Source organism: Hippopotamus amphibius, chromosome 3 (assembly GCF_030028045.1).
Source record: "Hippopotamus amphibius kiboko isolate mHipAmp2 chromosome 3, mHipAmp2.hap2, whole genome shotgun sequence".
Classification (NCBI taxonomy): Eukaryota; Metazoa; Chordata; class Mammalia; order Artiodactyla; family Hippopotamidae; genus Hippopotamus; species Hippopotamus amphibius.
Genome location: NC_080188.1, coordinates 78,667,501 through 78,680,705, shown reverse-complemented (window position 1 = coordinate 78,680,705; position 13,205 = coordinate 78,667,501). Strand labels below are relative to the sequence as shown.

Below are 13,205 nucleotides of genomic sequence, written 5' to 3'. Positions count from 1 at the left end.
GCTTCAAAAACCAGCAGTCATGGAATTTTCTCACATATCTGATTCTTGTTCTAGTAGGAATATTAATTAGAATTTCGGGATGTGATGGAAGCAGAAACTACTGTGCCCAGTAAACACAGAGCCACAGGTAAAGGTCCTAACAGAATCACCTAAATCACCAGGCTGGTGTCTGCCACCATTTTCTCCTATTACTTTCACTGAAAACAAGAGGAAAGAATAGATGATAACAAGTTTCTACGCCTTTGTTCAATACCATCCTCAGCAACCTTTACTAATCTCTTGAGCACCTCAGTTCACGGAAGATTCACAATGCATCAGCCACTGCCCAAAGTAACCAAAATCCAAATCTAACCTTTCTCCCATGAAAGCACATACCCCTCTTAAGGCCTTCATGCTTGCAACAGAAAGCTAGGTCAAGTGTGAGCCTGTATGTCTGAGCAAACGGAGCAAGACAACAAAGAATACGTAATTTCAGTGAGACTAACATGATTCATCTTGAGGGTATCTTCAAATTTCCCATCTGGAGTTTAATTATCTTTGGAAATGATGAAATTGTTGAGCCCTAGCTTCCCATCTTCACACTTGTTCATCCGATAAATATTTATTAAGTGTCTGCTCCCAACAAGTCTGATTCTAGGCACTGAGGATAGAGCGCTGCACAGAGCAAGGCTGCTGCCTGCAAGGAGCTTCCGTCCTACGGGAAGAAGCCAGGAAACAGCCAAGTGTGTAGGGAGTCAAAGGGCTGTGAGAGTATGAAAAAACATAAAATAAAGGAGCGTATGGGGGACCCTGGATAAGATGGCTGGAAACGTCTCCAGTAAGGGGAAGTCTGAGTGGAGAGTATTTGGAAGACTATTGGAGGAGTGAGGCACGCGGACCTGGCAGAAGGATGAACAAAAGCTCAGGCCCTCAGCATGGAGCCAGGCTGGAGTAAGGCAGCCATGTGGGTGGGAGGGCAGGGGGGGTGGGCCTGGGACCCCTGAAGGGAGCTATTAAGAGCACGTGGAGGGGCTTCCTAGGTGGTGCAGTGGTTGAAAATCCACCTGCCAATGCAGGGGACAAGGGTTCGATCCCTGCTCCAGGAAGATCCCACATGCCGCAGAGCAACTAAGCCCCATGCACCACAACTATTGAGCCTGCGCTTTAGAGCCAGTGAGCCACAACTATTGAGCCCATGTGCCGCAGCTACTGAAGTCCACATGCCTAGAGCCCGTGCTCTGCAACAAGAGAAGCCACGGCAATGAGGAGCCCGCACACCACAACGAAGAGTAGCCCCCACTCACCACAACTAAAGAAAGCCCATGCACAGCAAAGAAGACCCAACACAACCAATAAAATAAATTAATTTTTTAAAAAAAGGGAGTTTGTTTTTAAAAAAAAAAAAAAAAAAAAAAAAAGAGCACTTGGAGAAGAGCAACAGGAAGCCTGACTCTACTGCTGTATAGAAACTGTAGGGATACCTTGGTGAAAGCAGAGAGGCCTTTGCAGAAAACGTGTTGGAGAAATGCCCGCCTCTTGGGCCAGGGTGACGGGGGTGGGAGTCAGGAGAACGGGCCACATTCCAAGAATATTCTGAAGCTAAAGAAGACATAGGCTGATGGTCTAGATGTGGGGTGAGAGCGAAAGGGCCAAGGATGACTTTACAGATTTTGCGTAAGCAACAGGTAGAATGATACCTAATTAGACAGTGAGGTGGAGATGGAAATTGACTCAGGGCATGAAAATCCCTTCAGGACACCTGAAAATAGAGATCGGGGGAGAACAGAGGTAGAAAACTGCAGGCATAAAGAGAGCCTCTAAGAACAACGGCTGTCATTTCAAAAAGGACAGAGGGTAGGAGATGAGGGAGCACATGTAACAATCGCATGGTTTTCCACATAATATGGAAAAGGAGAGAACGCAGCCCTGCCTTCCCACAGTACTGTAGTGAGGATTAAATGGTACAAAAGAGCCTTTCTTTTTTATAGACCATCACACCCCATCTAAAATAAACATCAGTCAAAAGTATGAGCGCGGCAAAAGAAAATGTGACATGTGGGTAATGTCAAAATAACCACATATATACACACCACACACACACACACAGTTTGCAACGAAATCTTTGACCTTTAAACATAGCCCAGGTTTATTCTACAATGTTGTCATTTTGATGAAACTTCACTAAGTGTATATTATAGTGGTACATCATGCCTGGATTTCTTATGTGTTTAAAAATAAACAAATGGGGGGGGGGGGAATCACACTTTTGTGGGATGAGTCAAGATCTTTACAGCTGCAAACAGCATTATGTTTAAGGAAAACATACATTCCAAATTGTAAACAACTGAGACTCCATTCAAATGTGTGAGTGAGGAAAAACAAGTGGCAGGGAATTCAGAAAAGAAACAGAAAGAGAAAATGAGAGAGAAGATATAAATTCCTTTCTCCTTACATACGGCTCCCTCCAAAAAAAACAAGTCTAGTAACATAAGTAAAACAGACGCTCTCTTTCCAGTGAAGCTGAAGACTCCTGAATCTTCAGCATTAAGTAAGATTAATGCTGCTTTCATAAAAAAGCCAAATGGTGTAGGAGCTTATTCAATTCACTTCTTCAAGAAATCTTGAAAGCCAATTAATGAATCTATTTCTGAAAATAATCTCTTCTCAGTTATGCTAGGTAAAATGATTATTCCTGTGAAAATATACTCAGAACCAAAACTTTTAATACTACGAATCCACACTGCATTAATCACTCTAAGAGGTCTTATTTTACATCTTGTTCCAAAAGAGCTCTTTTTTTCTTAATCCATGGTGATACCTGGTCATTTTTTCCATCTCTAATAATCCTAGATAAAAGGTTTTCAAAAGAAAAGCACATTTAAAAAAAGACATGCACTCATTATTAAATTTTAGAAACAAGTTAACAGAAAAATAAAAACAATACCTCTTGCAAGTGTGAGTCTTTCTTTTTTGCTGATAAATTCAAATGTTTATCAATTAGGCTATAGTTCTTTTCTGTCTCTTTGTCAAACTTCTTTTTTTCTTCCTACAAATCCAAAAACACAGACAATTATGATTGAACAGGGAGGGGAAAAGGCATGCACAGTTAATCAACTGGGAAGCTGAAAATATGAAAAATATCCACAAATAAAAGAAAGTACCATGAAACTGAAGAAGCTATCTGGAAAATCTATCTGCATCCAGGCCACACTGCTTATTACACATCAAGACAGCACTAGGGTTGAAGAGTCACTTATCTTTTCTCTTTTTTCCTTTAATGGATGTTTTTCCAAGCCTGTTATTTCTCAACTCTGCATACTTACCAGTGTTTGGAATTAATGCCATTCACTTGTCCTTCCATTTTAAAAAAGAAAAATTTATGATGACTACCTATTAAGAACATAAAGCTTAAAAAAACAAACTTGCTACAGTACAGATTTTGGCAAAGACGTGGAATTCACGTAAAACTGAGTAAGTTTTGATCTGCATTAAAAAAAATAATTATCATAACCTTGAGGGGTGGGGGGACATCTTAGAAAAGATCTTCCCCAAACTGTCCAGTGTGAATATTACAATAATATCCTCTGACCAGAAATGTCATCACCTTACCCAAACCGTCAGGGTAATTTCTATAACACTGTCTAAAACACATAGCAATAGGTCACAACAGGGCCTAAAATAATACTGACATAACTTGTACTGAGATCCCTGGGTTAACATTACAAACATCTCTCAGGCACGGCCTAGAAATAGCATTTGCTTTCCTTTTCCTCGAGTAGCTTTTTGAGAAAACAAGGAACCAAATTTTTTTTTTTAATGCAGTGAAGACAGACCATCTCCCCAACACTGCCTGCCAACATAAGTAGATTTTTCATAAACATTTCGGAGCACCAAGGAGCCCACGTGATGTCCTCATGCTGTCAGAATGTTTCCATTAACTTTAAATTCTCCCCAGCTCTCCAGGGCCTCCTGGAAAGGAACATTCCCTTCCCTATTTTCCAACTTCCAGTTTCTGAGTCAAAAATAATGGACTCTCCCAACCTTTTCTGGCAACGATCTTTTTCCTATTAAGCAAAAAGAGTAAATAAAGCACAGAAATAGAATAAATTCTATTCTTCGCACTTATCATCGTTTTTTCACTCTGCGGGACTCGAAACTGTTGTGAGCAGCCAGGAAGAGGCTCTGCCAGGCCACCTGCAGACCTTAAGTTAACCCCCATATTGACAGAAGAGACAGACTCAGCAACTGATGCTTCTTCCCATTTCTACGCCAAATTTAATTACCAACGAGCTGCACATCTTTCAGGGGGAAAAAAAACCAACAACAACACAACCTAACAACACAGAACCTTAGGTTTCCTGTTGAAAAGATCTGGGATTCGGTTCTGTACTAGCTCATTCTTAGAGTGAATCCTAAAATTCTGTGGTCCTATGGTTCCCCCGTAGCTGAGAACCATCAAATTTTTATTGAAACAGAAGCACTTTTTTTCTTTATGCCCTAGGTTTAATTTACAACTATTTCTTTAAAAGCTTAAGGCAAAATATGACATGGTTACTCTCTTTGCTGCTTTTCATTATGACGCGCTTCCGGAACGATTTTAATGACTACCAGAAAATAAACTAAAGCGAACATATGGCCACGACTTCAAAACCTCCGCTATTTTTAAAAGTCCGTGTTGTAGCGTGTGCGCTGCATTAGGTGTCAGAGACGCAGGTCCCACACACTGTTGCGCGACACGGCCCCAGGGTCACGGCGTTCTCTGAGCACCCGTTTCTCAGGTTTAAACAAGACAGGAATGGAGGGGACGGCTGCATTCACCGCAAGTACGCTGCAAAGCAAAGTCTGTGGTGAAACGTGCTTCGTATCTTTGCAGGTTAGTACTTAGCAGAGAATACGGAACCCACTTTTACTCCTTTGATTTCCTCTGAATCACAGAAGGCGACAAAGGAAGCAGTGATGCTGAAGTCAGCAGTCAAATCACCCAGCACAGGCAGCAGTAGTGGGGTATGTAAATGAGCACGTGGGCTAGGTTGGGAATGAAAGAAAATCCTGCTATTAAGGCTCCGTGAAGAAAGAATGCAGCCAAGAAACCACATCACGCCCACCAATCAGAGTGGAAACACGGTTGTCCATACTTTGTCCAACAAACGCTGCTGTGTTTTGTTTTTGAATCTTAAGACTCAGATAATTGTTTCTCCTTGCGTTTCTTCTCAATGTCACCATAGAATATTCTGTTTCTTCGTACTCATATGACTTTTGGCGCTTAAATAAATCTTAAAAGGGATTGTGTTCAAGTAGCATTCAATAGAGAATGGAGCCCTTTTTTTCAACACTGCGATACAGGCTATACATGCATACATATGTATGGATTTATATATATGTGCGTGTATATATACACATATATATAAAATAAACACAGCAATATGAGACAAAAGGCTTTATCGAGGATCAAATTAACACAGTGAAGACTTCTTTATGAAACAGCATTACTCAAGTGAGTCTGGGTCAAGCCGGAGATAAAACTCAGAAAGGAAAGGTGGAGGTGAGAGAAACCAGGTAGCCCACATCTAGTCTAGAGAGGCAGGCAGCCACGACAGAGCTCCAGCAGATTTCTGCCATGTGGAAATATAAGCCCGGTACATAGGCCGTGTCCTCTGATTTTTCTGCAACAGCTGGAAAAACCCAATGATTTTTCAATGGTGCCAAAGCAAAAAATTTTTTTTTAGTTTTAACATGAGTAAGACAAACAAAATGTTTGCAAGTTAAAGATGACTCATAGGAAGTCAGCTTGTAATGTTATAAAATCACACATGCAAAAAGAAAGTGAAAAAGAGCTATTACTTAAAAAAACATAATTAGTCAAATAAGGTGTCACTGTATAAACCGTAGAGGAAATTCATAAACCTAAGAAACAGAACTTAAATAATCAGCATTTTGAATATATTAGAAGTAAACATATACCTATTTAAAGGTGTCACCACAAATCACTGGGTAACAATATAGTATTCATTCAATGGTGTGGGTATAACTAGTTAACTAGTTGAAAATAAAAAGAGAACCATGTTGCAAATCAAAATTAATTCCAGATGGACTGAGAGAGTCACAAGTAAAAAATGAAGCCAAAAAAAAAAAAAGAGTATTTTCATCAGATCCCAAAACAGAGAAGGAACTTCTGAGCAAAAGAGAAATGGAAGAAGCCCTGAGAACTTCTAGGTATCAAAAATACACAAATAAATAAGGTAAAAGGCAAACAACAGGCAGGGAGAAGATACAATTAACCTGGAAGAAAAGAAGTAAACATCACATTATACATTCTTTATTAAGCAATTTTTTGTTCAAGTCACACATTACACTTCCATGGATAATGAGTAAAGAACATATAAAGAGTTCCCAAAAGTTTGAACACACTTGTGAACTGTCCACATTTCTAAAGGGTACTAGAATTTTTTGTTTCGTTTTAGAAGGGGAAATTTTTAAGTTACCAGGTAACTTTCCTTTTTAAATATTTTTGGTATTTTACAAATTTTCTAGGATGAGGAAATGAAAACTTATTTTCAAGCTATGAACAGTAAATAATAAGACCTGACTAGTCTAGACAGGAGCTTAAATGCTTTCTTAGAGATCCCAACCCTTTCTCCCTTTTTATTTAAATAAAAAAGTAGGATAATGCCACACATACAAGAAACAAGATTCATCGCACATGTAACACACTTGGCAGGAGCACTTCTTCCTGTATATCCAAGCCAACCAGAGTTGTGCAATCTCTGTTCCTCTCCCCTGGTCCACCAATACCCTACAGCCCAGGTGAAATGTCACCTCCTCCATGAAGCACTCCTTGACTCCTCCAATGGGGAAACAGGCCCCTCCCTCAATTCCTGCACCAGTGTCATCTTTCCTCCTTGACACTTCATTTGCTCTATCCAACCCCACACCTCCTTTTGCATTTAAGCTCCTTTAGCCTCTCCCAAAGAGATGAGGATTCAGCCTTTACCCCCACACCCAGTAGGTGCCCAGGAGATATGGGTCAGAGGACAAGGGAACAGGGAAGCCTATGGCTGCAGCAGCAACGACACTGACAAAGTGTCACTGTGGGTTCCTGTGCAGGTGCTCCCGAGTTACCTATCCATCACCTTAGCACCATCTGGCCAGGGGGGTCAGGAACCACAGTGCATCAACCTGGCATGCACAGAGTGGACTAAAACCTGCGCAGTTCTTACTGGCAGGCTGATATGGAGCGAGTCACAAAAGGGATCATAAAAGAACTGCAACTGTGTGTATGCCAGGCCCTGCACTAGACCCCGAAAATATGCTGTCAAGTGCACTAAGGCCTCACGATAACCATCAGAGACAGGTGTTATAAGTCTCGTTTTAAAGATCAGGAAACAGGCTTAGAGCCCTTAAGTAACTTGCCCCCAATCACAGAGCTACTTAAGGGGCAGAAGAAGGATTCAAAATGAGAGAATCAGGTCTTCCTGAAAGACTTTCCTGGGGCTCCAGAGCCAAGATGATAGGACGTCTATATAGAGCACTGATGCTTGCTCCTATGAGAGTACTTTTCACAGGACATTTTTACTGCCTTTTTTTTTTTTGACATCACCCCCACAGACTTGCCAATTTCTTAAAGGCCGGCCAGCATTTTAATTCATAGTTTTATATCCCAAAGCCTCTCACATTGTACCATATTATAGGCCTGACAAGTGTCTTAATTACTAAAAATGAAAGAAATGTGATTAAATCACATTTTTTCTGCTCTATCAAACATAATTTGAGAAGTTATTCAGATAGATTTGCTTTTTTACCCACATTTTACAGTCATTTACAGAATCTCAGGAAGTTGATTTTTATTAAACATTGAGTCGTTAGACATAGTCTCAAAAAGAAATACAAAAGGAATTTGGGGGTGAGAGTCTGGTAACAGCTGAGCTGCTAAGTTATTATTTATGAAATAAACATTTTTGAACTCTTCTGGTTAAATTTTTTATTCTACTGAATAAAATATCAATATCATTTGTTGTATCCATTTGATATTTGCATGCTGCCGCTTTCAGAGAAAGCAATTTTAAATCCTCCCCCTGTAACTCTTAGCAAGTTCCAGTATTTCTTGGAGTCTGGACACAACGCACTTGGCTCCGATGTTGTCTGGTGCCTGTATTAGTTTCCTGTGGCTCAACTGACATTTAGTGAGCAATAGTTATTGACAAAGTGTCATGCGGACACTTGGGAATATGTGACAAGCTTCTGGGGAAGGGAAAAGAGCTTCAGAGGAAGTAAAGAGAGTCCGTGAGGAAAACTCCGAATTGACAGGACACAGCACAGAACAACTGTGTCCTGCAGTGGGAGATGGGGCTCTTTAAACAGAGACAAGAAACTGGTAGGCGCCGGAGAAAATGTGGCAGAACCTACAGGAGGTTGAAGTCCAAACCAAACAGACGTGACTGACGGAGAACACATCCAAATAGAAGCGAAAGAGCAGAAAGGAAGACCTGGGAGCTCCTAAAAAAATCCAATTTACAAAAGCCACCTACCAGTCTCGATTACATTAAAACCACAAGTTAAACATATCACTGGGATTCTGGAAACTAGAGAAAGAAGTACACAAAACTGAAAGAGCTTCCATAAAGAGGCAAAGGGCAGGACCGTCTCCGATGGGAAAAAGAAGAGGAAAGAGAAGATTAAACCTTTTGACAAGGATATCTAAAAAATTCTGCAGTGGTCAGCTTTTAAAGGCTTTGGTTTTTTCTCCCCAACATGAGAACTGCTTCATGGTATTTTAAAAAAGATCCTTAACCTACGAGAATAAAGTTATTTTTAAGTATCCCACATAAGTAAATAAAACGTGTGCTTGTCAAAATATGATTGGTGTTTAGGAAGCACAGATGGAGAAAAGCATCAAATATCCAGGTTATAAACCCTTTCCTGGTTCTTCTAGAATAGAAGACAAGAACAGTAGAACTGGTTTATTTATTAGATACCTTATAGTAAGACCGAGGGGAGGCTGGTAGAAAATAAAGAAATAAGCATAGTCCTTTAAAGATTTAACAATCTCATGAAAAAGACAGATGCTTATATAACACCATAAAACCTGGAAAACTACCTTTCTCTACTGTTCATTATAATACACAAAACTACCAGTAAAGAAAGGCTTCTTCTTGTGACTTACAATGACAGGCCCCTTCAAAGATAACATCAATAGGTATGACAGCCAACACACACAATGTAGTGAACAAGAGTGTAGGGTAAACGCTTCACAAACCTGAAGGCAGGAAAACAACGAAGAAAGAAAGAAATGGGGGACGTCCCTGGCGGTCCAGTGGTTAAGACTCTGCACTTCCACTGCAGGGGGCATGGAATCAATCCTTGGTCAGGGAACCAAGATCCCATATGCCTCGAGGCGCAGCCAAAAATAATGAGAAGGGAAAGGGGGAAGGAAGGAAGGAAGGAAGGAAGGAAGGAAGGAAGGGAGGGAGGGAGGGAGGGAGGGAGGGAGGGAGGGAGGGAGGAAGAAAGGAAGGAAGGAAAGAAGGAAGGGAGGGAGGGAGGGAGGAATGGGACTTCAGGATAGAATCTGGGCACTAAACAGCTCAAAATATAGACTTAAAGCATTAAAATAATTTCACCTTTTAATATCGCAATTTATTTTGCAAGCTGCCTTGCAGGCTATACAGTTGAGCAGGGGTTAGGGACACCAACCCAGGAGCAGTCAAAAATCTGAGAATAACTTATAGTTGGTCCTCAATATATGTGGTTCCACATCCGTAGATTCAACCAACCACGGACCTTGTAGTACTGTAGTATTTATTACTGAAAATAGCCATCTATAAGTGGACCCACACAGTTCAAACCTGAGTTGTTCAAGGGTCAACCACACTATGAATAGATACAACAGGAGAAGCTGGGCAAGTTTGGGTAGAAGGAGTCAACAGAAAATTCGAGGCCAGAAGTTTCTTAAAACTCGCAGGTAAATAAAAAGGAAATGTATTTATTAATTAAGTCACATTCACTGTTCATTTCCATAATGTAATTCTTTTTTTTTTTTTTGGGGGGGGGGGTACACCAGGTTCAATCATCTGTTTTTATACACATATCCCCGTATTCCCTCCCTCCCTTGACTCCCCCCACCCTCGAGTCCCCCCCACCCTCCCCGCCCCAGTCCTCTAAGGCATCTTCCATCCTCGAGTTGGACTCCCTTTGTTATACAACTTCCCACTGACTATTTTACAGTTGGTAGTATATATATGTCTGTGCTACTCTCTCGCTTCGTCTCAGTTTCCCCTTCACCCCCCGCCCCCTCCCATACCTCGAGTTCTCCAGTCCATTCTCTGTATCTGCATCCTTGTTCTTGTCACTGAGTTCATCAGTACCATTTTTAGATTCCATATATGTGAGTTAGCATACAATATTTGTCCTTCTCTTTCTGACTTACTTCACTCTGTATGACACATTGTGGTTCTATCCACCTCATTACATATAGCTCCATCTCATCCCTTTTTATAGCTGAGTAATATTCCATTGTGTATATATGCCACATCTTCTGTATCCATTCATCTGTTGATGGGCATTTAGGTTGCTTCCATGTCCTGGCTATTGTAAATAGTGCTGCAATAAACATTATGGTACACGTTTCTTTTGGGATTATGGTTTTCTTTGGGTATATGCCCAGTGGGATTACTGGATCATAATGTAATTCTTGTCCTTCCCAACCATCATCCAATTAAAATAAGAAACATAAGAAATGTTTACATTCAATACCTGCCAAAGAAATGTTCAAAGAGAAAGAACCAAGATTATTTAAGCTTTAAAACAGCCTAAGGAGATCAGAGAAAACAGAATTATAAAACTGCAAAATAGAGCAGTCAGATCCCCAGTCTGTCATCTTACAGGTAAGAAACTAAAACCAATTCCTTGCCAAGGTCACAGATGTGAAGCCGGACCCCCAATGTCCTGCTACGAAGCCAGCAGACACCAACCAGCTTCGTGTAGCTCAGCAAACAATCCCAGGAAGAGGACTTGGGGGGTACCCCCACTGACCTCCCCTCAAAACACACTAAAGCTGTAAAATATCATGCCAAAAAGAAGTGTCTAATATGTTAACAGGTCACTCAAAGTAGAGAACTGAAGTCTACAAACAGCAACTACAAAGCTGGCCCTCTCTGAGCCAGTCTGTATAGCTACAGCCATGCAGACCACAATGTTTATCTGTAGAAAAGTATTTTGTTTGTTTATGAAGATAAAGGAAAACACCTCACATCCCCAAGGCATGGGGGAAAAAAATACAAATATAAAAACTCTCTCCCGTTCCTAAAACTGATGTTATTCTCTTCTCTGTGGGCTCAGCCAAAAATGGGTCAACAACATGCAAATGCTACTTTTTCTCCCTCAAGTACACACACAACATTCAGGAGAGGCTGGTGGAAATTATTTCTCTGAGATAATTTCAGGGCTCAAGTTCGTAAACTTCAGTAGTTGCTAAATATATCCTAGGCTCCCAGCGGCAAAGTCGCTGCATTGTTCCCAGAAATCCTGGCTTCACCCCAGGGCTTTCTGAGTGCAGAGTCTGTGGTTCACTCACCTTGGAACCCTCAGCACCCGTAACAATGTTGGCACGTAACAGATGCGCAATAAAACCAGGTTAAATTGAAGGAAATACATCCCAATACAGTAAGTCCCCTACAGACAAACAAGTTCCGTTCCGAGAGCCCATTCATGAGTGCAGTGTGTTCATAAGTCCACCAATGTTAGCTTAGGTACCCAATTAACACAATCGGCTCTATAGTGCTGTACCGTAATAGGTTTATAACACTTTTCACACAAAGAGTACATAAAAAACAAACACAAATAATAAAGAAAACATTTTTAATCTTACACTACAATAATCTCACGTGACTGTACATGCAAATGCACGTTCGCATCTTTAAAAGTCTGCAACTTGAAGGTTCGTATGTAGGGAACTTACTGTAACCGAATATTCTCTTTCTAGTTTCAGTGGCATGCTGGGGTAGCAGCATTTCTAATCGTAAACTCTAGTATGATGCTGCAGTCTGTCATCAAGCTGAGGCAGGCCTGGAAATCACTGCCCTTCCTACAGAGATAAGATGCATCTATACAGAGCAAACATGTTGTTTGCGTAAAGATATTTTTAAAACTCTACACGGAAAGGTGTAGCCAAAGATGATTATGAGAGGTTTTACTATTCAGTCCAGGTGTTTTGTTTTGTTTTCGATTTCATATTCCCCCAAAGGGGACAAAGCATATTTGAAACACAGAACAACAGATGGTGGACTCCCACATCTCCTTGAAAGCTGCCAAACGTGAAGCAAGTGTACGCGCAAGCAGCAGAGGGGTCTACATTTGCTGTTTATGAGGGTGCTCGAGTTAGACACAAACCTTGACGGCTCCAAGCTGCTCTTTTCTGAATTTTTCCAAGGGTTTAATCAGGGTTTCGGTGACACTTAATGCCTAGAGAACAAGAGTGATAACAAAAGAGCAGAGTATTAGGTTCCCAAAAAGGAAAAAGTGAGTCTTTCATTTCCCTCTTCCACCCCACCCAGAAACACAATGAACAACACACTCAACTGCTTTATCTCACCCTGCCAATGCAACCACGAAGTCACTTCTAAACATATTAACACACCAGATCTCCATAAATATTTTCAGGGAAGAGGAGGTAGGGCAAAGTGCCAGGGAAATGTGCAACCCAGCCCCAACACAGCCCCCTCTTCAGGGAAACAGCAAGAGGGTTGGCTCCAAACAACAAAGGGGTCTATCACATTCATTAACAGAACACTTCTGTTTGAGGGTTGGGTTTTTTTTTTTCCTCCCCTTGCTCAGAAATTTAAAAGTCAATGACATTCCTTTATTCGTGATCAGACTACATTACGCAGAGGGCTAGGTTTGTGGCTACAAGTGTAAATGTATTGGGACTGCCCTTCATCACTGAAAATTCCTCTTGAGGATTTAGGGTAAACCAGCAAAGCAGAGTCACTGGAGCTCAGGGCAGTCAGTCGTCCAAACTGGGGGACCCAGCAACGTCCCCATGAGGGAACCACACACAGACGCCACCCACAACCTCGCGCATCCTTATACTGGCTGGTTTGGGGCTTGTCGTTTTAAGACCGAATCTACATGTCACTTATACGTGGAATCTAAAGAAGACAACAAACTAGTGAATAAAAGAGAAAAGAAGCAGACTCCCAGATACAGAGAACACACTAGTGGTGACCGGGGGG

General features: G+C 41.2%; 1 protein-coding gene across 2 annotated transcripts in view; it reads right to left on the bottom strand.

Moving 5' to 3' along the window:
* Nucleotides 1-13,205, bottom strand: part of ARHGAP10 (Rho GTPase activating protein 10) — a 322,934-nt gene that overhangs the window by 206,260 nt on the left and 103,469 nt on the right. For both annotated transcript variants that reach the window (XM_057726057.1, XM_057726056.1), the window contains exons 4-5: nucleotides 12,364-12,435; nucleotides 2,924-3,025 (exon numbers count right to left, since the gene is read on the bottom strand). In XM_057726057.1, coding sequence (XP_057582040.1) covers nucleotides 2,924-3,025; nucleotides 12,364-12,435 — 174 coding nt within the window. The remainder of the gene's footprint in view (nucleotides 1-2,923; nucleotides 3,026-12,363; nucleotides 12,436-13,205) is intronic.